General features: G+C 36.3%; 1 protein-coding gene across 14 annotated transcripts in view; it reads right to left on the reverse strand.

The window, feature by feature from the left end:
• Positions 1-246: 246 nt before the first annotated feature.
• LOC306884448 (phosphofurin acidic cluster sorting protein 2-like) overlaps positions 247-26,182 on the reverse strand; it is a 43,233-nt gene continuing 17,297 nt past the window's right edge. The window contains exons 2-25 of one of the 14 annotated variants that reach the window (XM_079440307.1): positions 22,333-22,420; positions 21,900-21,989; positions 21,335-21,460; positions 21,093-21,252; positions 19,719-19,792; positions 19,556-19,636; positions 19,392-19,451; positions 16,653-16,804; positions 16,441-16,531; positions 15,541-15,612; positions 13,941-14,068; positions 13,600-13,732; positions 13,394-13,498; positions 13,162-13,268; positions 12,899-13,053; positions 12,688-12,798; positions 10,213-10,321; positions 9,696-9,728; positions 7,057-7,099; positions 6,923-6,965; positions 4,166-4,292; positions 3,855-4,081; positions 3,661-3,774; positions 247-2,635 (exon numbers count right to left, since the gene is read on the reverse strand). In XM_079440307.1, coding sequence (XP_079296433.1) covers positions 2,517-2,635; positions 3,661-3,774; positions 3,855-4,081; positions 4,166-4,292; positions 6,923-6,965; positions 7,057-7,099; positions 9,696-9,728; positions 10,213-10,321; positions 12,688-12,798; positions 12,899-13,053; positions 13,162-13,268; positions 13,394-13,498; positions 13,600-13,732; positions 13,941-14,068; positions 15,541-15,612; positions 16,441-16,531; positions 16,653-16,804; positions 19,392-19,451; positions 19,556-19,636; positions 19,719-19,792; positions 21,093-21,252; positions 21,335-21,460; positions 21,900-21,989; positions 22,333-22,420 — 2,548 coding nt within the window. In that variant the 3' untranslated portion in view covers positions 247-2,516. Of the gene's footprint in view, positions 2,636-3,648; positions 3,775-3,854; positions 4,082-4,165; positions 4,293-6,922; positions 6,966-7,056; positions 7,100-9,432; positions 9,729-10,212; positions 10,325-12,687; positions 12,799-12,898; positions 13,054-13,161; positions 13,269-13,393; positions 13,499-13,599; positions 13,733-13,940; positions 14,069-15,540; positions 15,613-16,440; positions 16,532-16,652; positions 16,805-19,391; positions 19,452-19,555; positions 19,637-19,718; positions 19,793-21,092; positions 21,253-21,334; positions 21,461-21,899; positions 21,990-22,332; positions 22,421-26,182 lie in introns of those variants that run through there. The other 13 variants (XM_079440306.1, XM_079440309.1, XM_079440308.1 and 10 more) reach the window with 13 other exon arrangements.

The following is a 26,182-nucleotide window of genomic DNA, read 5'->3' on the forward strand; positions in this document are numbered from 1 at the left end:
TAACTAATGATTCATAGTGTGCAGTTATTATAAAGTGTTACCAAATTATAAATAACATATTCAGATTCAAATTTTACAATATCACATTCAAAAACTTTTGGTATTCTATATCATGTTGTGATTCAGAGAAAACATTAGCAGAGATAAAGACTTACAGAATCAATGTTTGGTGACTAAGTGCAAATATCGAATATCCATTTAATATTCACTAAACCAGCATAAAAATGACAAGCAGGGACCAAAACAAATCTTAGTGTGTGTAGTTTTATTAAACTCCAGTAAGGAATTACAGTGGTAGTATTTTTTCGACAGTTGTTCTTACAAATACAAATTGAGTAATCCCCCATAACTGGAGCAGAACTTTTAAATTAAATGGTTTTTAAATGATATTTTTTAATAAAAGACAAAACAAAGCTAATCTAATACTATTGGAAGGTATACATTTAAACAGCAAACAGACAGTTCTTTAGCACAGCTTTAACTATAAACGGACATCATCAGCATACTGTGTATGATAAATTTTGAACCTTTTTACAGTCTGGACAAGCATGAAATAGAAATCTGCTGACCAGAAATAGAAACAACACTGACATCATTGCACATGTTTGCCACTTGCTTGCATTAATCGTGACAAGTGCGAGTCTGTGTGGATTGGTTTGTTTTGACATATTTTGGCTTTCTAAGGAGCAAATGAGGCACAATATAATTTGATTTAAAACTACTAGTAATGAGGATTGAACAATCTCACCGTCTCGCAAAGCAGACTAAGAGATAGTTCAGAGCCTCGCTAAAGGCCTTCTGAAAAAGGCATGTCTAATACCTTTATAACACTGAGTCATTAGCATCTATACGTGCTCATGTCACCTACAGGCAGGTATACTGTATGCACACAGGCTGTGGAACACTGTCATTCTAATGCTACATTTAGTGAGGATAAAATATAGTGACATTTGAATGTAGCTTGTTTGTTTAGTGTTCATGAAACATCTACAGGTCATATTTCACCCCAAAATCAGAAGAACATTTTTTTTTTGGCCATCAAGTTTTTCTGAATTGTGATAAATAATTACTCTAATGTTTGGATGTTTTGCTTCTAAGTTTGCTGCTCGGTATTCTCAAACATATTTCTCATGAGATTTTTCCCAACACTTTCCAATAAGGTTCAATTTGAGCATTTATGATCATATTGTTATTTACTGGTAATTCATAATGCATCAACTAATTTAGAAATAGTCAATTATACAATTTAGTATTTAGTATATTCTAGTATTAGTATAAATTTAGTAAATTATACAACTTGACAACTAACCAAGATTCAGAAACGTTTAATATATTGTTCATCTAATGCATGACCTATAGTAGTGGGAATAATCAAATAATAATCACATAAGTTTTTTTTTTAAACAAAGGTAGTACAACAAATATTACCATGTTGTGTAAATATATTTAATTACCATTAAAATGTCATCACAATGCAAAAACAAAAATATATAAAAACTTTGTTTAAAAATGAAATAATCCTAAAAATATGCTGCATTTCCTTTATAACAAAACTTCTTTTCTTTTGATTTTGGGGTTAAGTATGACCTGGACACATGTTTTAGGCACATTATACTAAATCCATTACAGCATCTGGGGGAAACTGGACATTTCACAAGAAAACATCCTCAAACAAGCGTACATTTCATTCTAGGAAACATTTACATTAAAAAAAGATTTGAAAGAGTGCAGCACACAGGTTTTACACTGATCCGTCTAATGTAGACACAGACACTAAGTCCAGTTTCTGTCTCCAAAGTTCCCACAAAGCTTTGCTGCCGTTTTTAGCTGGAGTGAACAGCGCTGTGCACCACAGGAAGCATTACATAACAAAAACACAATCTAGTAATGTTTTAAAAGTGCTTTAGCATTCAGTACCTTCAGTGAATACATTCTCACACACACACACAAACCTACAAAGTAAACCACATATGACGAGGTGGAGACTGCAACACAAACACAATTAACCTTCAAGAGACTCTCTGAGGTTATGGAGCAAGAGAGATGGAGAAAACGTTATAGCTGTCTTCAGGATAAAGCCAAGCCATCTGGAAAATCCATCCGATGCAAAATCCAATCCAGATTTTGTCCTTTTAATGTAACAAAAGCACAGTTCCTTTCTCCCCTTTTTGCTGGTTTGTTCTCCCACAAGAGTGCTGGCTGCTGAAGTGTGTGGATACAGCTTTGCAGAATGACACAAAACCACCCGAAAACTCACTAGTTACGGAGTTAGATCAGTTTTAAAGATTCAGTTCATTAGTCATTTCACTATAAACACTGGAGGGTTTTAACATACGTAGTCCAAAAAAAATATGCCCTGTTGCTAAGACCGCATCAATCCTCTCATAAAAGAACAATCAAATGTCAACGAAATCAAAAAACACCGTGAGAAAGCAGATATTTAAAATAAAAACATCAGGCAGCACTGAGTGTAAAGGCAGCCGTAGCGTAGAGGAGTGAAGATGTGAGGCTGTAGTTCAGTAAGGCCCTTTGGAGGGTCCGAAGATGGCGAGCGGGAAGTGTTTGACGTGAGATGACCACTGAGCCGCAAGCTGGAAAAACTTCACATCGTTCCACTCTACTCCATCTATCAACACTGCAGGGAGGAAGCAAAATACATGCATGTCTTTAGTCTTTAACCATGTTTTTATGAATTCCACAAATATAAATTATACATCATCTATAACTAAATTATAAAGAGAAGTATGTATAATATATAGCACTGTTCAAAAGTTTTGAAGTTGGTAGGATTTATCAAATATTTTTGATCAAATAAATGCAGATTTGGTGAGCCTAAGAGACCGTCCGTAAATTCAATAAATGCAGTTGAAAACAAGTAATATTGCGAAATATTATTACAATATAAAATAACCGTTTTCTATTTTATTACAAATTATATTATTTTATTACTCCTGTCTTCAGTGTCACATGATCCTTTAGAAATCAATCTAATATGCTGATTAGAATCTCAAAAAAATTTAATAAAAAACATATTATCCATGTTGAAAACTATTGTGCTGCTTAATATTTTTGTGAAAATTGTGATACTTTTTTCCAGATTCTTTGATTATCAATTTTGATAACCTTGTTTGAAATGGAAATCTTTTGACACAAAAGCCTTTACTGTCAAGTCATGATCAATAAATAAAAAATTCATGCCGAATAATTTCTTCCAAAAAAACAAAACAAAATGTTTAATGGTATATAAAATTTATTGTTACTAAATAATAAAACAATTATTAAAAAAACACATTTAAGTGTAATTATTATTATTATTAAATTTATATTACATTAAACTGGTGGTCCAATTTTTTATTTGAAATGCCTGCAGTTTATATTGTTAGTCAAGGCTGGTGGTTTGCATTATAAATATATTTTTTAACTGTCGGCTGAAATTGAAAGGCTGAAACTACATTGCAGCAGGTTCAGAAATCAGTTTACATTGAAATGTGCCACTTTTGCAGCTTGCAGGAAGTTTTGAGTTTTTAAACCTACAGTTTAAAGTTGTTTTCATAGCACAGCAAACTGATGATGATGATGATGATGATGATGATAACAAGACCTCGCAAAGCAAAGTTTACTGAATGTATTGTAAGTTGCAATGATTACTTTGCTGATCACCTTTCAGCATGGTCTGCTGGTGTTTGGCTGTGCAGATGAGTCGACTTATGCCCTCTATCACCTGACTCTTAGACTCCGCCTCCTTATCCTTGGTCTTTTTAGGCAGAAACATCACTGAACACAGAGACAGAGTGTTTGATGCTTATTCAACAACACAGTACATTTTATGAACTGACTGTGTTTCTGTGTCTTACCCTTCTTATTCTTCTCTTTGGTGACAACAGTCATGGACATGGTCGGCTGATGTGTCGTCTCTGCTCCGCCCAGTGGGAGGCGGCTAACCTGCAGCGAGCGGAAGGTGCACTTGAGCGTGTTTTTGGTAGAGGAGTCTCTCTTCTCCACTTCTTTCTTCCTCTCTGATGGAGCAATCCAGTAATCAACCTGAAGACCCATCAACTCCCCTTGACCTCCTCCAGGAGAACTGCAGCCACAAAGACAAGGTGAGAAAGCAGAAGACTACAGAGATCTCAGACACCTAGTGCTGTGTGTGTTTGTGTGTTTGTACCTGGACACGTGCACAGAAGGAGAAGAGGGAGGCGTTGGAGATACTTCTTTCAGTAATGGTGAGATCTGTGCAGGAGGAGTAGACGAGAGAAGAGAAGAGCCCACAGGAGCAGCGTCATCTGAATCGCCTACAAACACACAGTCACATGCACAAAACATTAAAAAACACATTAAATATAACATGTATATATATGTATGTGTATGTGTAAATAAAATAAATGAATATTTTAGGTTCACAGTTGGTTATATTTCACATTTTTCATGCATTTTTAGAATTTGTTTTAGTATTTTAACCCAATAAAGCAGGGGTCACCAGACTCAGTCCTGGAGGGCCGGTGTCCTGTAGATTTTAGCTCCAACAATAATTAAATACACCTGAACCAGCTAATCAAGGTCTTACTAGGTATAATTGAAACTTCCAGGTAGGTTTGTTGAGGCAAGTTGGAGCTAAACGCTGCAGGACACCGGCCCTCCAGGATCAAGTTTGGTGACCCCTGCTATAAAGTCTACTGTCATATTTGATACACACATTTCTAATGCCTATAAATTATAAACAACATCCAAATTTTACAATCTACTTCATTCCTTCTGTCATCTGATAAATACTTTATATTTAATAGTTTTCAGTAAATAACAGTATAATTTTAGTATAATTGTACAAACATCCAACATTCAGGTTGTGGTACATGTGTTTTTTTTTCTTTACTTATTTTAATAAAGTAAACATAAGAATAACATTTTTATATTGTTAGTAATATTTCAAGATTATAATTTTACTAGACTGAAGCAACTTTGGTTTACTTGAGATATATACACTCACCTAAAGGATTATTAGGAACACCATACTAATACTGTGTTTGACCCCCTTTCGCCTTCAGAACTGCCTTAATTCTACGTGGCATTGATTCAACAAGGTGCTGAAAGCATTCTTTAGAAATGTTGGCCCATATTGATAGGATCGCATCTTGCAGTTGATGGAGATTTGTGGGATGCATATCCAGGGCACGAAGCTCCCGTTCCACCACATCCCAAAGATGCTCTATTGGGTTGAGATCTGGTGACTGTGGGGGCCATTTTAGTACAGTGAACTCATTGTCATGTTCAAGAAACCAATTTGAAATGATTCGAGCTTTGTGACATGGTGCATTATCCTGCTGGAAGTAGCCATCAGAGGATGGGTACATGGTGGTCATAAAGGAATGGACATGGTCAGAAACAATGCTCAGGTAGGCCGTGGCATTTAAACGATGCCCAATTGGCACTAAGGGGCCTAAAGTGTGCCAAGAAAACATCCCCCACACCATTACACCACCACCACCAGCCTGCACAGTGGTAACAAGGCATGATGGATCCATGTTCTCATTCTGTCTACGCCAAATTCTGACTCTACCATCTGAATGTCTCAACAGAAATCGAGACTCATCAGACCAGGCAACATTTTTCCAGTCTTCAACCGTCCAATTTTGGTGAGCTCGTGCAAATTGTAGCCTCTTTTTCCTATTTGTAGTGGAGATGAGTGGTACCCGGTGGGGTCTTCTGCTGTTGTAGCCCATCCGCCTCAAGGTTGTGCGTGTTGTGGCTTCACAAATGCTTTGCTGCATACCTCGGTTGTAACGAGTGGTTATTTCAGTCAAAGTTGCTCTTCTATCAGCTTGAATCAGTCGGCCCATTCTCCTCTAACCTCTAGCATCAACAAGGCATTTTCGCCCACAGGACTGCCGCATACTGGATGTTTTTCCCTTTTCACACCATTCTTTGTAAACCCTAGAAATGGTTGTGCGTGAAAATCCCAGTAACTGAGCAGATTGTGAAATACTCAGACCGGCCCGTCTGGCACCAACAACCATGCCACGCTCAAAATTGCTTAAATCACCTTTCTTTCCCATTCTGACATTCAGTTTAGAGTTCAGGAGATTGTCTTGACCAGGACCACACCCCTAAATGCATTGAAGCAACTGCCATGTGATTGGTTGATTAGATAATTGCATTAATGAGAAATTGAACAGGTGTTCCTAATAATCCTTTAGGTGAGTGTATATATATATATATATATATATATATATATATATATATATATATATATATATATATATATATATATATATATATATATATATATATATATATATATATATATATATATATATATATATATATATATATATAAAATACAAATCATGATAAAGTGTATCAAAAATTATATATCAGGCTTGAGGAACATTTATTTGTCTCTCAATTATCATTGTATTGCGCTTCATTATGTTTTGCTTCCTACAATAAAAAAAAAAAACTACAGATTTTTTAAATCATAAAACTAAGCATTTAAAGATCATCTTACTGTGAGACATATTATTGTGAGATATAGAGTGACATGAGTAAAATATTAATTTAATGTACAGTAAGTAAGCTGCTATACTGTTATAAAGATCTGACTGATTTGTGTTATAAGCTATCAGAAGTTCTTATCTTCATTTTTAGCCATATACATATCAGCAGGAAATTGCATATTTTTGCTCAGTTTGGGCCTCTGAATAAAATCTGTGTTTTCCTCCTCAAGCATAAAATCCTCATGTATAAATATTATACTCAAAAACACACAAATGTAAACTTTATTTGTTAGATTTTGTCTAAAGGTTCAATAAACTATTCCATTTCAAATTAGTTTTTTTCTGACTATTTTGTCATTTTATATGGGTTTACATGTTCATATTAGTTGACAGCCATATTTAATATATAATATATTGACAGTACAACTAACCAGATGTGGTAGAAGTTTGTTCAACAATCCCAACTTTCACCACCTGCAGACAGGTTGAAAACAAAAACACTCTGAGCTCAATACAACAATAAAATATTTCAAACTATAAAACGTCATTGTAAATGAACACATACCCCAATAAAAGGAATGAATTTCTGACACGAGTCTTCACCGGGACTGTGAGAGGAAAAAAGAACACATGGTTTACTGACTGGTAAATTAAACCCATGAAACTGCACACTATATATCTACCCCCCCCACCCCCCCCCACCCATTTTGATCTCTGAGGAGAAAAGGCTTCTAAGACCGATTTTGTCAATCGCACTGTCTGGTTCATTTATTCTTTGCCCCTCCAACGGAGCGTCATTTAACTTCAAATTCTTCCCAACTTTCAGTGATTTTGTGTCATCCAAAAAAGCGAGACATGCTACAAATAAATGCTGTAAAGCGAGTCATGCCAGCATAATCCTAATCGGTTTTTACCGTTATGCCACTGCCCCACCCGCCCCTAAAAAACGAAAAGAAAGAAGCATTCTCAGTCATGGCTCAGCTTCAAGCTACATGAACCAGAGATGGTCTAATGCAGAGATTATAGATCAAGCAACAAAAATAATGTTAAAATGTTTATGCTTACTTGTACATTATATTCAAAAATAAAATGAATCACGACATAACCACTCTGTTCAGCATGAAATGAAAATACTAAATATTAATTTTGCAATTCAACCAACAGATTTACATTCAGACTGAAATCTCATGTTCGGTTAAACCATCTCTGATCACTAGAAGAGCAAAACCCAAAACCAGAAGCAAATTATAAGAGAACAGAAAGAATAAATAATCTGTGCCAACGAACCACCCCAAAAACAACACAGCACAAGCCCAAACAGAGGGAGTTCACAGACTGCATTTGAGCCGAAATAGAAGTTGCTCTCAGTGAAAGGCAAAACAGATGGTCTATTGCTCTGCAAACTGGAGAATATAGAGACACTGATGAAACCAATAACTGAGAATTCAGCCAATATCAGCAGCAATACTTCAAGCACCTGCACGGAGAATCAAAACTGTGAATGTGTGAGTGTTGTGTAGTTTAGGCTTTTTACTCTGATTAAAGAGAGAGAGAGAGAGAGAGAAAGAGATCACTAGAGGGGAGAAAAATGAACATGAAGACAGAAAATGAAGAAATTATTTTACCTCCATCATAAAGTCTGTTCACCTCAGATATTTTTCTGCCTTTTCATGAAAGTGCAATCATTTGAAATCATTTGCATCCTTGATTTTTCTACTCAAACTGAAAATATCCTCTGACATGCCAGAGTTACATATCAACATTACAATGGCATATACACTGCCGTTCAAAAGTTTGAGATCAGTAAGATTTTTCATATTTTTTTAATGGAGTCTCTTATGCTCATTAATCCTGTATTTATTTGAACAGAAATAAAGAAAAAACAGTAATATTGTGAAGTATTATTGCCAATTTTAATATTGGTTTCCCATTTCAGTATATCTTAAAATATAATTTATTTCTGTAACACGGCACAGAATTGTCATCAGCTATTACTCCAGTGCCACATGATCCTTCAGAAATCATTCTAATATGCTGATTTATAATCAATGTTGAAACTGTTGTGCTGCTTAATATTTTTTTGGAACCTATGATATTTTTTCTTTGAATATTTGATTAATAAAAAGTTAAAAAGAACAACATTTACTCAAAATAGAAATCTTCTCTGACATTACAAGTCTTTACTATAACTTTCTATCCATTTTACACTTCCTTGTTGAAAAAAAGTATTAATTTCTTTAAAAAAAAAATAAGTGAAGTGAAATACGGCCAAGTATGGTGACCCATACTCGGAATTCGTCCTCTGCATTTAACCCATCCAATGTGCACACACACAGCAGTGAACACACACACACCGTGAACACACACCCGGAGCAGTGGGCATCTATTTATGCTGCGGCACCCGGGGAGCAGTTGGGGGTTCGGTGTCTTGCTCAAGGGCACCTCAGTCGTGGTATTGAGGGTGGAGAGAGCGCTGGACATTCACTCCCCCCACCTACAATCCCTGCCGGCCCGAGACTCGAACCCGCAACCTTCGGATTACAAGTCCGACTCTCTAACCATTAGGCCACGACTTCCCCTATATAAATAAATAAATGAATAAAATTTACAGACCCCAACCTTTTGAATAGTATTGTATATTGTAACAATTTCTGTTTCGAATAAACACTGCTCTTTTTAACTTTTTATTCGTCAAAGAATCCTGAAAAAAATATCACAGGTCCTTGGAGGGTTTGAATGTTACAAGAAGCTTAAACTGAAAAGGCTCTGGTACATTGTGTGCTCTGCTGAAGGACATCGGAGGTGTGCGGAGGATGATGGAGGTAATTTTCATATCCCAGAGCAGCAAGAGATCCAATAAAACCTTCAGATTCTTTCCACACTGCAGCCTTTATTACACAATTTAATGGCTAATTCCAAAATCATCAGAAGGTGGAGGAGAAATAAAAGGGAGAAACTGCAATGCTCGATATGGCAGCTACAGGAAAGGAAGCCCCAGCACACAAGCCCACTGAACAGTTTTCACCCTGAATAGACCCCAAATCGTAAAGTGTGGCTAGAATCTATAGAGTTTCAACAGAATCTCTCTGCTCTCCCTCAGCTGTAATTCCCCTCGATACTACAGGAGAAGAACGAGCCAGAGAAAGGAAGATGATATGTATCTGATTGGCTACGGTATCAGCACAGGCAGGAGGACCACAATACCTTACAGCAAAATCGAAATGAAAGCTCTTTTTCCTTCAGAGAGGGCAAGGAAAAGAAAAAAATAAAGAGAAATAAAGTATGTTATTTACAGACAGATGATATACAGTGACATTCACATGCTTTTTGTCCAAACATGACTTTTAAGGAGGAGGATGCTCATGAAAAAGATGCAAATATCTGGAAAAATTAACAAAATGGATCGAGTGCCTTTTTGAGTGAAAACCAGATATCTGCATCTTCAAAACATCTGAAAATGAACCCAGCCTTTAATAATACATATTCAAAGCACTTTTATATCAAGAGATAATTGATATTCTTTTAATTGTATTTAGCCAAATACAATTGTGGAGTCATAATCTTTGAATATGTTTTATTATCGAGTGGTACCATGTTAAAAATCACACTGATATTTCATATTCACTGCGTTCTGCACACAACATTTAAGTTGCCTCCTCTGAAAGGTTTAATTCTTTTATAAAATGATGGATCTGGGCTGCTCTGTGCATGTGTGTGTCACCTTTTCTGCTTATAGGTAAGCATGGCCTCTGCTATGGGCAGCTGATGAGCTCCGTTTGCTCCCAACATGTACTGTGTTACCCTGGAAACCACATCTGGACTGTCCTGAACTGCTGGAGAAAGTTGACAGAGAATAAAGAGAAAATGTTGATTTTTTTAAATAAACATTTATAAAAATATGTGTGTGCATTTACATATATATACACTTTTAATATATTTAAAAATGTGGTAAAACATTATTAATAATCAAAATACGGTGTATGGTGTATATTATACTATATAAAAAAAGTGTAGAATATATACAGTCCCCTCCATAAGTACTGGAACAGTAAAGACAAAATTGCTCTGTTGGCTGTGGAGTCAAGACATTTACAAATATGATTAAAAGATGAATATGAGACAAAACTACAGAATGTCACATTTTATTATTGGGTTATTCAACACACAGATGTTTTACCAGCTAAGAAGTTCAGCACTTTTAGAGTTTCATCCCTCTATCTGATGTGAGCATCAGTATTGGAGCAGTTGCCTCACAGGTCTTTCTAAGTGATCAGCTGTGTCCTGTTGCATTAATTCTTCAGATATTAAAAGCAGGGAATGTGTTGTATCAGTTATATCCATTACTTCTGTATTCTGAATCTTGCATTCAATGATGACACACACAAACCAGGATGAAGATGAGGGAGCTGACTTTGAGAGAAAAGCAAGCAATTTGGATGCTAAAAGAAAAGAGGAAGTCAGTTAGAGCTCTAGCAAAAACAAAGGGCATGGAGAAATCAAGAGTTTGGAAACCACCAGCAACCAACAACTACCTGATCGCCTGAGAAAACAACAGTAGTTGATGACAGACAAATCATAAAAGCTGTGAAAATGAACCCTAAAAGACGTGTCTGTAAAATCTCCAACAACTTCTAGAAAGCTGGGCTGATGCTCTGACAATCTACTGTCCTCAGGAGACTTTTACACAGAATTACAGATGCTACACAGCAAGATGCAATCTCTGACCAGCACCAAAAATAGAAAGGCAAGATAAGAGTTTACAAAAAAGCACAAAGGTGAGCCAGAAGAGTTTTGGAACTGTGTTTATGGACCGATGAGACAAAGATGAGCCTTTATCTAAGTGATAAGAAAGCAAAAATGTGGAAAAAAAAAAGGAACTGCAAATGATCCCAAGCATACAGCCTCATCTGTAAAGCATGGTGGAGGTGGTGTCGTGGCATGGGCATGCATGGCTGTCTCTGGAACAGGCCCTCTCAACTTTACTGATGACTTACATTTACATTTATTCATTTTAGCTGACGCTTTTATCCAAAGCGACTTACAATTGCTATATATGTCAGAGGTCGCACGCCTCTGGAGCAACTAGGGGGTTAAGTGTCTTGCTCAGGGACACATTGGTGTCTCACAGTGGATTCGAACCCGGGTCTCTCACACCAAAGGCATGTGTCTTATCCACTGCGCCATCACCACCCAAGACTTAATGTATGATGACAGTAGCAGAATGAATTTGGAAGAGTACAAAACCATCTTGCCTACCAATAGTCAAGAAAATGCCACCAGATTCATTGGGAAGTGCTTCATATTGCATCAGGACAATGACCCAAAACACCCTGCCAGTTCAGTCAAGGAATTTATAAGTGCAAAGAAATGGAAAGTCTTAGATTGCCCAAGTCAATCTCCAGATTTAAATCCGATTGAACATGAATTTCACCAGCTGGAGAGGAGAGTAAAGGCAGAAACTCCCCAAAACAAGCAACAATTGGAATTGGCTGCATTAAAGGCTGGGGAAAGTATTTCAAAGGATGAGACCACGAGTCTGGTGATGTCTATGGGTCACAGACTCACTGCTGTGATTGTGCACAAGAGATCTGCAACTAAATAATAGCTTTTAATCTTTTATATGCCTTATGTTCAACTGTCCCAATACTTATGCTCACATCAATGAGTGGGATGAACTCTAAAAGTGCTGTTCTTTTTATTTGGTAAAACATGTATGTGTTGAAACACCCAATAATAAAATGTGGCATTCTGTAGTTTTGTCTCATATTCATCTTTTAATCATATTTGCAAATGTCTTGACTCCACAGCCAACAGAGCAATTTTGTCTTTACTGTTCCAATACTTATGGAGGGCACTGTATGTATATATATACACACATTTAAAAAAAAATATCTACATTTATATTAATATAATTTTTTATTCTATTTAAGAATTACATCATTTATATATATATATATATATATATATATTTATATCTCAGTATATAAAAAAAACACACAATTGTAATATATAACAATACAAAATAATATAAAACATAAAAAGTAGAATATAAAATATACTTCACAATATCAAAATATATAATTAAAATTTCATAAATTTAATTCATTGTTTAAACATTTCTAATCATATATCCTTATAATATTATATATAATGATCTGTGAAATGATGAGTGAACGAGTATATCAGAGAAGGTTACCTGATGTTGGTGCTTCTGGTTTGTGGAAAAGATCTCTCCACGCTGAATCCTGGAACAGGCTGTTATATCTGTAGTCTATACTGGCCAGATATTTAGCCACTGGATGAACCCCTACACACACACACACATTTTTTTGTTTTTATTTTAGCTTTTCTGGTAGTGTTTTATTGGCCAGCGACTGCTCACTTTTGTCTCTGACTCCTGCACTTACCAAGAGGGATGATAAGGAATCGCAGGTATCCGAGCCAGTCGGGGGTTTTATGTGTCAGGTGATCCACAAACAAACGCAAAACGACAGACAGGTAATGCTGAGCTCCTGCTACTCCGATACGCACAGGAGGCGGTGTGACTGAGTTACTGTTACAACTAGAGAGAAAGAGAAAAGGAGAAATAAGTGTATAGTGCGTCACTATCCTGGAAAAACTAGAAACCAAATGGCAGAAGTATGAAGAAGAAATGAAGTGTCTGACTCACAATCTCTGTATGCGAGAGATGATGGTGCTGAATGCAGCCTGTATGTCAGCCGTGGTGCATGTACACACAACAGGAAGACCGTGATTCTGTAACACCTCAGATACATACTGAGACAAAAAGACAGGAAGAGGGTTACATAAGTGAATCACCAGCCAGAATCTACAGCTGATAATTCGCAATATGTGCCATCACAGAAAAACTGCCATGTAGTGTTGACAGCTGTCAATCATACCTGGCCTTGCCAGTCTGAGGTGTTAATGAGGATGATGCTGTCGGGAAGATGGATGTCTGACACCAGGATGTGGTTCAGCTGGTCATAAACCGTTTTACGTGGAATCTAACCGGACGGAGATCAAAATTAGTTCCAATAAAATAAAACTGCTGCTTCTGTTTAGTAACAGGGGTATATTTGTTGTGTGCAGTGAGGTTCTATCTGACCTGTAAGTGGCAGCGTGTGTCAAACGAGCGCTCGTTGTCTAGACTGTTGGCTCTCTCGTTGGGCGGTCGACTGGTGTGTCTCTCTTTAAGTGATGTGCTTCGTCCCCGTCGCCCTGCCAACTTTGGCTCCACCCTTCAGATGGAGAGAGAAAGTTATTCATATTGCAGAACCTTTTTATTTTTTAACAAAAAAACTTAGCAGGATTGACAAAAAAACACAAGAGAAAGCTTTATCTAAAAAGAAAAGAAAAGTACAGCACCTTGACAGTTATCTTTAACAGGTAAAATCTATTATACTCTCTTCATCTAACTGCAGTGATAAAGGGTTTATGTATCCTCACCGGTTGGATGGAATGATCAGTGATTCTGTTTTGGTCATCCGGCCAGTAGGAGGCAACCTCTCCATGAAAGTGTCCATGTTGTCCATCATCTCCAGTTCTGTGGTCGGGGTCACAACCTCAGGATTACCCTAAAACCCAAAGACACATATTAATACTATATATACAATATTAAAAATATTCATTATTGAAGCACTTCCCAATGAATCTGGTGGAATTTTCTTGAATATTGGTATGCAAGATGGTTTTGTACTCTTCCAAATTCATTCTGTTACTGTCATCATACATTAAGTCATCAGTAAAGTTGAGAGGGCCTGTTCCAGAGGTACCCATGTATGCCCATGCCATGACACCACCTCCACCATGCTTTACAGATGAGGCTGTATGCTTGGGATCATTGCAGTTCCCCTTTTTTCTCCACATTTTTGCTTTCCCATCACTTAGATAAAGGTTCATCTTTGTCTCATCGGTTCATAAACACAGTTCTAAAACTCTTCTGGCTCACCTTTGTGCTGTTTTGCTAATTCTAATCTCACCTTTCTATTTTTGGTGCTGGTCAGAGGTTGCATCTTGCTGTGTAGCATCTGTAATTCTGTGTCAAAGTCTCCTGAGGACAGTAGATTGTCAGAGCATCACCCCAGCTTTCTGGAAGTTGTTGGTGATTTAACAGACATGTCTTTTAGGGTTCATTTTCACAGCTTTTATGATTTGTCTGTCATCAACTACTGTTGTTTTCTCAGCCGATCAGGTAGTTGTTGGTTGCTGGTGTCGCTGGTGGTTTCCAAACTCTTGATTTCTCCATGCCCTTTGTTTTTGCTAGAGCTCTAACTGACTTCCTCTTTTCTTTTAGCATCCAAATTGCTTGCTTTTCTCTCAAAGTCAGCTCCCTCGTCTTCATCCTGGTTTGTGTGTGTCATCATCGAATGCAAGATTCAGAATACAGAAGTAATGGATATAACTGATACGACACATTCCCTGCTTTTAATATCTGAAGAATTAATGCAACAGGACACAGCTGATCACTTAGAAAGACCTGTGAGGCAACTGTTCCAATACTTATGCTCACATCAGATAGAGGGATGAAACTCTAAAAGTGCTGAACTTCTTAGCTGGTAAAACATCTGTGTGTTGAATAACCCAATAATAAAACGTGACATTCTGTAGTTTTGTCTCATATTCATCTTTTAATCATATTTGTCAATGTCTTGACTCCACAGCCAACAGATCAATTTTGACTTTACTGTTCCAATACTTTCGGAGGGCACTGTGTATGTGTTTATATATATATATATATATATATATATATATATATATATATATATATATATATATATATATATATATATATATATATATATATATATATATAATATTTTTTCTAGTCAGAGTTTGACACTTAAAAATTCTATTGAAATTCCGTTCAGAATTACTGTTTTGATTATTATTGTTTTGATCTCTTGCCTCCACACCACATGTTGATTCAATGTGGGTGATTCATTATCTGTGATTCAGATTTAGAGCGCCTGCCAGAGCTCATCTCAAAACAAACATGTGAGTTTTGATCTGATATTCAGTGAATATCTTACAATAGTGAAGGACGTACCATTGAAACATTATCAGATTCATTATCCATCTGAAACTTTCCACCTACAGCCCTTATTTTATCAGGATCCATCTGAACAGAGAAAGAGAGAGAGAGAGGTGGAGAGTTAGCTCAGGAGTGATTAAACTAAAGTGTTTATGTTTCTAACCTATCTTATAATTCCTCCTCATGGGGACAATTGATTAAAAATAATGTCTATATATATTACCATTCCAACAGTGGGGGTCAATAAGATTTTTTAATGATTCTGAAGAAGTCCTTAATGCTCAACAAAGCTGAATTAATTTAATCATACATACAATACATCAGTATTGTTAAAAAGTAATACAATTTAAAATGAATGTTTTCTTTATATTTCAATATTCTAGATATATAATTTAGATGGCAAAGCCACATTTTCAAAAAAGTCAAACAGGCGTGCACATCCCAACCACCCAGATCGGGCTCAGGTGCAGGACAACTAAGGATCACAGGGCTTCATCAGGCCATCAATGGGCCTGATGAAGCCCTGAGGGTCGAAACGTTGCTGTTAATAAAGCCACATTTTCAGCAACTCCAGTAAGAAGCATTTCTTATTACCATCAATGTTGAAAACTGTTGTGCTGCTTAATATTTTTCTGGAAATATTTTTTTAGGATTCTGAACACTAATGAAAAATACATTTTTATAACAAATATTTTATATATTAAATATATAATATATATAAATAATGTAAATAATATAATCTATATATTAAATATCAATAAAATGTTTAATTTCTTTTAAAATAATTACCCCAAACTTTTGAATGGCACATATATATTTGGAAAGGGTTAGTATTATTAGCTTTATTTCAAGTCAGTTTAAGTGTATGCTATGTGTGCTTTTAAATATCTTCTAAACACATGAATGAGTTCTTACTGGACTGGGCGGCTCTCGGTGACTCCTAACGCTGTGAATGCTCCCAATTTCTGTTTGAGAGCTGGATAGAGAAATTCCTTCGAAATATGGCCTGAACCACACACAGACACAAAAAGGTAAACGCACGAGGGTTAATAAAATAACACACATCTCAACATTAACAGATATAGCACTAAATAAACACCAATGAACAAACTCTCTTCTTAACATACTTGAGTTGGGGTTTTGGGGTGCTGAGAACACTTTCATCATCATCCAGATCCGGTCCACTGTCACTCGGATTCTCAAACTCTAAACTCTCCAGATCCAGATCTTCTTCTACTTCTGGAGGCGGCTCGGCTGGGTCCTGCTCCGAGTCTAACACCTACAAACATTTAAACGTTATTTATTCCTCATTTGAACTGCATGAATGTGCAAGGCAGAAGAGTGAGGGATGGTGCAACCGAGGGTCAAGCATAATCTGATGAAACAGAGAATGCTCAGACTCAGCTGCAGGGTAATCGATCCCAAAGCGCCATGTGATGTTCCTGGATATTATTAATGAGAGAGGAAATCAATCAAGGACTTTGTTTGCAGCCATCAATGTTCAGGGTAAATCCGGCTTCTTAACAGATTTTAACAAGCTGCTGCTAAATGAGCTAAATGCTCTAATGTCATTCCTGCTACTATATAGATGTTAGAAATTAAATACTCATATTACATGATGATTTTATATATCAAATCAAATTCCAACATTACATTTTAAAGAGTTTGCTTTCAGTGAACATAAGATATCAATTTAGAAAAAAAATGCTCAGTCTCAGATGAAGACAACAGCATACTACTAAAATATATTTTTTATGTAAAGCACTTTGAATTACCATTGTGTATTAAATATGATATCATATAAATAAACGTAACTTAAATTTACCCCTTTACTTAATTTAACTGGACTACCAAATAACATTTTTACACCAGTGTTATTGCAGTATTTAAGAATTTATTCTTGAAATCATATTTAGCTTTTATTTTAAATTTTAATTTTGACTGTACATTTTATAGTAATTATGTTGTTTTTGTCATTTGTATTATTTAAAAAATATTATATAAAAAGTATTTCTATTAGCTTTTTTATTTTATTTTCCTTTTTTTTTCAGTTTTAGTGATATCTGTATTTAAACTCATTTCAATTCAGGTGGCTCTCAAGGCAACATTTCAAAGTTTTTCACCCAATATTTATATTTTATTTCATTTCAGCTTTATTTTGATTCATAGAAACCATATTGGATAGTTCACAACAACAACACTAAGTGGACAAAAAACCATTTCCATATTATACAGAGACTCCACTTGCTAAATTAAACATGCAACATTAGGAGGTCATGTTACAACAATGCAGCACACTACTGCTTTAGATGTTACATTGATTAATGGCTATACCATTTCTCGTACTACTGTTTTTGAAATAGCAGGCAGTATACAGTACACACTGGGCAACATTTAGTAAGTTGTAAGCTAGTACTTACAAACATAACCCTACTGACAGTTTTAGCTGCTAAATAACTTCCTTTAATATAAAATATTTGTGAAAATCTTCAGTCAGGTTTCAGATGGTTCCATAATAAGAATCTGTGTCCAGTCAGAACAGGAAGTAACCCGAGACACAATGCTGATGAGATCATGTTTCTGTCCCGCTGGACGTCATTGCTGCTTCTGCACATCACCACACACTTTCTGTCCTTCAGAAAACGACTGACCTCTGAACCCAAAGTGGCAGGTGTTTATTTTGCTGTGCACAGCATTTTCTTTTTTCATGCTTACCTGTTTATATGTCGAAATTGTTGAATATATAGAATATATATGACCTCCTTGCATTGCATGGTTATGCAAGTATTTTTTAAATCCAATTATGTGTAAAATGTGTCAACAAAAATTTTTAAAATGTAAAAACATTATTTAAGTTTATTACATTGAAAATCGAGGGTCAAATCCAGTACTTTGCACTGTGGGTAAAAATTGTGCAATTTGTGCAGTTTTATGCATACAGTACATACATTTGCATAATGTTTACAGTATACATACTATACACCGCAGAAGCAGTATGAATATTATAGCCAAAGTCCTTGTGTCAGTCCTGCTCTCATTGTGCAGAACTCCACTCGGCAAGATTATCAGCAAACAAGGATTGGGTTTCCGTAGCAGTGCTGATTACGCACAGCTAAATTAATATCTGTGGAGCCAGGCAAGGGTCTGCTGACTGATCACAGACTGAACAGAATCATACAACAGCAGAAGAAATCAACTAATTTATTACAACCTACAACTTATTTATTAACTTGGTTTCTCTTTAGGTTTTTTTTCTCCATTTCTGTCACCTGGTGGAGTACGAGTTCCTTGCCACTCTTGTGGCTTGCTTAGTTGTGGTTTAAAGGACACTTAAAATTCAGTAATATTATTGATTTGAATACACTGACACTATCATATGACAACAATTCTTGAAATGAATTGAGCTGGATGATGAAACCATTGTCTTCTGTCTAGATTATTTAAATTTGTTTCATCAATCATGAACTTTACACAGTTAATAAACTGAACTGTATCAAACTGAACTGACTTGAGCTAAATAATGACACTAATGTCTTTTTAGAATTTGAATGTCTCATTATTTTCCTTTTTATTACTAAGAACCAGCTTTGAATAATCTGTATTTTATAAAGCACTACAATATAAAGGTGGCTTGGCTTGACTTGATAATATTTAGACTACCTATCATGTCAGACGTGAGAGGTCTTAGTAAATCTAAAGCACATTTAGTTAAACACAAACTAAGTTGCACACAAACACGGATTTGGTCCACTGAGATGGAAAAAAATTGTAAAAAAATTATTGGTTCACCGCACAAGTCAACCTGCAAAACCTGACTGACATGTATTTATACATTTAAAAAACAAATAGACTCTATAATTACTCACCTCATCAGAAACTCTGAACCGTTTGAGCAATGCCACCACGCGCTGCTTAAAGTTCTGCTGCTAATGGAGAAAGAGAAGCACACACAGACATACACACTTGTATTAACAGTCTGTTTACTACCCAATCACATCTGACAGTGATGATTGTTCTCTGGCATTCTTACCCTGGTGATCGATGCCGTCCGGACTATTGACCTCCTCTGCTTTTTTGGTTTCCTCATGTCGTACTCGTCATCCTCAAGATCCTGAGGAGCATGCACATACACGAGTCAGCAGAAAAAGAGGGAAGTGAGGTAGCTTTGTTCATGTGTGTGTGTTTGTAATTACCTGTCCTTGAGCTGCATCATCACTGGCCTCCTGCTCCGATGAGAAGCTTTCGTACTCTTCTTCTGAGTAATTATCTACGAAGTCAAACAAACAATATTAGAAAAAGGAAAGGCCCAGGCCTGAATACCGATTGGTCAACGCAGTGTTCCAGCTAGTGATGAAAAGCTATTGACATTTTGGCTGATATGATAAACCAATAATGATTTTTAAATAATGCCTATAAATAATTATAACTCATAAATGGACATTAGATATATTTTTGCTTTAAATAAAAATAAATAAATAAAAAGGCATTAAAACATTTAGTATGCAAAAGCACTATAATGAAGGTCTTGGTCGCGAGGGTTTCAGCTAAAAAAAAGTAATTAATAAAAATAAAAAATAATAATAATAAAAAGTAAATAAAAACTTAAATCTCAGGGTGTACTTCAAGTAAACATCCAGGTTAAAGGGGTTCGGCTGACAAAAAAAGTTTAGGAATCTCTGTTATAGTGTATAATATGAAAAATGGATACATTTTTCTTTTGAATTCTGTTATGACAAAAAATATTCTGAATATTATAAATTATGAATGAGGAAAAAATACTTGCTAATAACAATAGAGGAGGAAGTTGGTTAGATAGTACATAATATAACTAATGGATTTAAATAAGTTTGGTACTATAAAAGAGAATTTGTATGTCTGGTCTGAAACAGAATATACTTTTTGAATAATCATTAATAAACATTTTGTGAGAAATTAACTTAATTTTATGAATAATGTGCGCAGCAACTCATGCTTAAATTTGATAAGGTGCTGATAACACGAGTCACAGTAAATTACAATATAGAAACAAAAAACCTGTTTAGTGTATAACATCACATCACATAAAGAAAACAATTTGTTATTGCCAGGGACATGTCATATGGTGCTTTTCCACTGCATGGTACGGTTCGGAACGGCTCACTTTTGGGGGGGTTTTCCACTGGGTACAGAACCTGGTACTTTTTTCAGTACCACCTCGGCTGAGGTTCCAAGCGAGCCGTACCGTTACCAAAATGTGAGTGTAAACCCTGCTGATCACTGATTAGTCACTACCTGCATCATTAAACTTGCCATACCAGACCCGCTAGATTTAAATCAGCACAGCCGGCGAACGATCGAACACAACTATTTTTTTTTTAAACGAACGCTCCTTTTTTTAACAACCAATAAATGGCTGGTTGAGGAAGTACAGACGTTCCTCTCATTGATAGCTGATGTGTATAATCCTGCCCACTCTAAAGCGGTACTAAACTACAGTGGAAACGCAAACCGAGCCAAGCAGAGTTGTACCACGCAGTGGAAACGTGCCATTAGACTAATTAAAAATTGATGTGTATGTTTTTTTTTACCAGAACATTTGATTTTCTGCCCCAGAATGGCTGCCTCCTCGTGGTCTATGGGCTGACTGGACAGGGAATAGATCCAAATCTCAGCAACTTTACCCAGTAACTCCTTCTGATTACTGCAAAGAGCCAAGACCTGTCCACCTTCTGCAGGATGCTGCATCACCTACACACACAAACAAATCAGCATGTAAGCATTGTGTATACTTCAAAAGCAATTATTAACCTCACTGAGAAATCCGAAATACCTCTGCCATGTCTATAGAACCAGCAGCCAATGTCTTGTAACCCAAAATTGTCCGGTTTTTGTACCTCTTCCTCCGCTGAAGCAGGATTTGCAACTTATTTCCCTCGCGTTTCAGAAAATGAGGGTACTACTCACATACAAACATGTACACACAGGAGAGAGACATGAAAAACATCAAACTCAATTTCTTAATGAAACTCTAGAATGATTCAGAGCACATTGAAATTATGTCTTAAAAGCAATATTGGCTCTGTTTCAAAACCTAGTGAGCTGCCTACACAGGGAGCATTTACAGGCATCATAGACACACTTTCAAAGCAAAGGCTGTTTCTATGATATCTTCCTTTTGTTTTAATTTTAAAGCAGTGCAGCATGTATACTTGTATGTATAATGCATTGCACAGAGTGCAGCAGAGTGTTCCAAATCAATCACTTATGAGGTTCTTTGTCAGGCAAGGCAGCTGTCAATGTAAGCAGTAGATAACTAGGCAGTTCACTAAGTTTTGGTTCAGAGCCTTTTATATGACTGAGCAATTTGAAAAAGTGTGTTTTGAAGATATCTTTACCTGTAGCGAGAAAGTGAGAGCGAGATCAGTCTCCACCCCACCAGCAGGGGGCAGCACTATCTCATGAGAGCGCAGGATTCGCTTGGAGCCCTACAGACACAAACAGTCACTTTATCTGCATTTCACCTAATTGTTCCTTCTGTCATCACTTTAAAGAAGCAATTATCCACTTAATTTGGGATTTTGTTTATTGAACAGCTTTTCGGACCTTGGCCATAAGGAATTTATCATCATTCTGTATTGACGAATATTGTATTTTTGGTGACTCTTTATTATACATTACGATATAATACACTAATTCATTTCTCATGTATTGTAACCCTCTTAGAATATTTGATTATTGTCTCTAAACTTGTAAATGTGCTCTTTTTTGCAAAAAATCTAGACCTTGCTGTTGAAAAACATCATACGCTTTATGAAGCTGATTACTAACCTGAATCTTGACCGCGATGACGACAGAAATCAGCTCCTTGTCAAGTTCCTTCGTCACCACTAGCTTCTTCAAAGTCAAACTACACAACCTACAGACAAAAACAAGAGCGTTATTTACACAAATATGTGATTATGCATAACATCTGGCTAATAGAGAAGCAATCATTGTAATAAGCATGTGGAAAAAGTGACATGTTTACAGCACAACTAAACGAGAAAATTGCCATTTTTAGGTAAACCATCTCTTAGATGCCGTTTATCAGTAAATGTTTGGGAATGTGATCCATATGTTTGCTCCAGTAACAGGATGTGAGTTGACAATCTTGTTTTCTATATGCTAAGTTTCTTATCAGTAAGGCACTGTATGAACCATTTCCAAAACAAACTCAATCTTCCTAAAAACAACTCTGGCCAAACTAAACTCTAAAACTCAGCTGGGAGAAATTCTCCAAGACTGAATCAGGTCTGAAGCTGAAAACAGGCCCATAGCAGCTTTCAAACAGTTTTGGGACAGATCAGTCCAGACAAAGTGATAAAGAGGGGTTCAGGGATTTCAGTTCTCTGGAAACTTGCATACAAAACTGTTTACAAAACGTTCCATTGAGTGTCTGTCATTTTAGGCATGAGGAACCACTCAAATGGGCCAAAATCGTTTTACTAAAACATAAACACACACCCTCGCTCTGACACTGCAGTAAACCTCAACACTGCACTGAGAGACATCCATCCTTTAACACACACTACAAATGAGGAAAGAATCTAAACTCCCACATTTGCATCACAGAGCCAAACATTTCCAGAATTAAAGGATTAGCAGACCAAAATAAAAAAAAAAAAGACTGTCATTATTTGCCCATAATCTTCCCTTTAGCCAAAGCTCCGAAATTGAATAACGCAAGCGGGACAAATTTATGCGCATATTCAAATTGCAAGAGAATTCCATTTGATTCTCGTACAAAGCTACTTAATGACTTCAGAATATTGGAATATAATGTACAAGTTGCACACTTTTCTGATGCTTTTATGGTGATTTTTGTCATTTAAAGAGCTTGACAAGCACATTTACTAATAGTTTGGAAAGGAATGTGAGGATTCTGATTTCCTTTTGTGGTCTTATTGATTTGGAACAACAATAATGTCGTATAAATGACAGATTTTTCATTTTTGGGTGAAATGTCCCTTTGCACACTGACTGTGGAGGGAGAGAATCCAGTCACAGAGAGAGAATGAGATAACGTCAGTCATGCAGGGAGAGAGTCAGAGCAGAGATGAGTCAGTATTGTCAGGAATGTCGCAGTGGGAAGTGATCAAGGAACCAGAGAGGCCCCTAGAGGCCCCAGAGCAGCTTGTACAGAGAGGGAAGCCAATGGAAACGGACCCATATGCATGCACCTCATAGAATATTAATGAGAAACATTTTATATATTCAAATCACATACCAGGTACTATGAGGACAAGGAAGAGAGAAAAAGAGAGGCACAGTACAATCTCTTGAGTGATCTGAAGGCTGGTATTGTTCACGCAACATTCTCACTTTGACACACACACACACACACACACACACAAGCCATTCTTCTTCCCTGAGCGATTAGAATGCTAACTCTGACCGCAACAAAGGAACCACAGCGGATTTGAGTAGATTTAACATACACACATTTCTCTCTCACATACTCTGACACAGATTAAAAATATTTTTTTGCAACCACAAAAACACAAAGTTAATTGTTTGTTTATTGTGGTTGCGGCTAATGACCTAAAATTCTTTACATACACACATTTCTCTCAAACATACACTAACACAAATCAAAAACTATGTTTGCAACCACAAAAACACAAACTTAATGGGTTTCTACTGTGGCTGTAGCTGTTGACATCAAAATAGCATAGGAAAATACTTTCTGTATGGCATAATTTTTCTAAATTAAAATTAGCATAAATGAATTACAGTATAACAGATAATGTCATGTGTAATGTCATATTTTATACTTTACGATTTAAATGTATTTATTTCTGCATTACAGTAATGAGAAAGAAAAATTGAAATTGCAGTAAATAAAGATAATTGGGGATTAATTATAATGAAAATGATGCAAAACGCAATTCTTATTTCTAAAACGTAAGATTTTGCAGTTAAATTTAGCTTCGGTTCGCCATGTAAAAAACTGCCAAATTTCAAGTTAATCACACATTAAACAAATTACATACTGTAGTTTTAGAGGTTGATTGAGACCACCAACAAACACGACAGGAAACAATGGACACGCACAGAATTTCATGTTCTGTTTTCTCAGTACAAAGGCTGATTATTTCAGCTGGTGTGGTGTGAGGTGTGTGTGTGTGTGTGCTCGGTGTCTCTCACTGCACACACACTCATGTCAATCAAACCCCTCTAATAACCATGTATAACCTCCTATAAAGATCTAACAGCCCTCAATGACCTCTCGCAGAAGAACAGAGACTGTTCATCGTCTCTGGATATATGTGTCTCACTCCACTCAGCTGGATCCAAACTCAATCACAGCTCCATTACACACACTCTCCTGCAGAGACTGTGTGTGTTTCACTCTGGCAGATGCTGCAGAGACTCTGAAAGCACAGAGGGAATTAGAGCAAAATCAATTTCACTCGTTTCTCATCAGAAACCCTGAGGTTCCATCACTCCTGACTCAGGTTACACGCACATCTACTGTAACTGTAAGTCTGAAAGGGCAGTGCTAAGGGGTGAAACCGTGCTCAGGTTACAGGCCCGGACAGAACACCAGGATTAGACCGATGCATTAGTACACATAAGAGCTGACACCAAGATTTCACAACACACAGTCAGACACCGTTGGTAGATTTGCATCCTCAAACCAGCAGCTCTGACAACATTTAAGAACATTTATGTCCATTACATACACAGAGATACCTTATAACTTATGCCATGACCACAATTTGAAGGCAAAACATATGATTTTTCTTCCACTAGTGGCAGCAAACTGAACTGCAAGCTGTTTTTTGAGTGCATGACTTTGACACCACAACAACACCGCTTTTACCGATGGCATGAGATTAGAGCGGGACTATGATCAGCGTTGTCACTGTTAACTAAAACCAAACCATTAAAACTTGCTTTCAATCATTAAAAAAGCTGAAATAAACAAACTATAAATATTAGACCAATACCTTAAAATTTTAGAACTAAAATAAGTTACTAAATTAAATATTAAAATTACTAAAACTGAAATTTAAAAATATTAAAGCGAAATAGAAATATTACAACAAAGAACTAATAAAAATGACAAAAGCACAAAATTAAATATTAGTAAAATATTAGTAAATACTACGGGTGTCCCCGACTAAGGATTTTCATAGTCGAATCGGAATTTTCGAATCTTGCCGATATTCGACTGATAGTCGAATCATATCTTTGGGGGCGGGGCAAAATACATTACCAAGAGATAGGCATAATTACTGACGTTAACACACAGGGAAAATGTGTAACGGACGCCTCGCAGATACAAACGGCCGGGGTAAATAATGTTTCATGTTTTGATTAAAAGATAGTTAACATTAAACCTCAGCGAAACCCGTTTTTTGTTTGTTTTTTACAATAGTGCTCTCATGTATATGACAATAGGTATTAATGTTCTGCATTTTTGTTTTGAGCTGCACGCGCTGAAAATGACCAGTAGAATGAAGCTTTTGATAGGTTTTCAAATCAATTGGATTTAACTCATCTCATAGCCTATAGAATACGCTTTGTTATTTATACAAGATAACGTTAATACTGCGACTTATAGGCTATCTGCACGAAATACCCCGAATGCACAACGTGTCTACGTGGCTCTGAATGAACTCCTTTTGTGGAC

Source organism: Barbus barbus, assembly GCF_936440315.1.
Source record: "Barbus barbus genome assembly, chromosome: 18".
Classification (NCBI taxonomy): domain Eukaryota; kingdom Metazoa; phylum Chordata; class Actinopteri; order Cypriniformes; family Cyprinidae; genus Barbus; species Barbus barbus.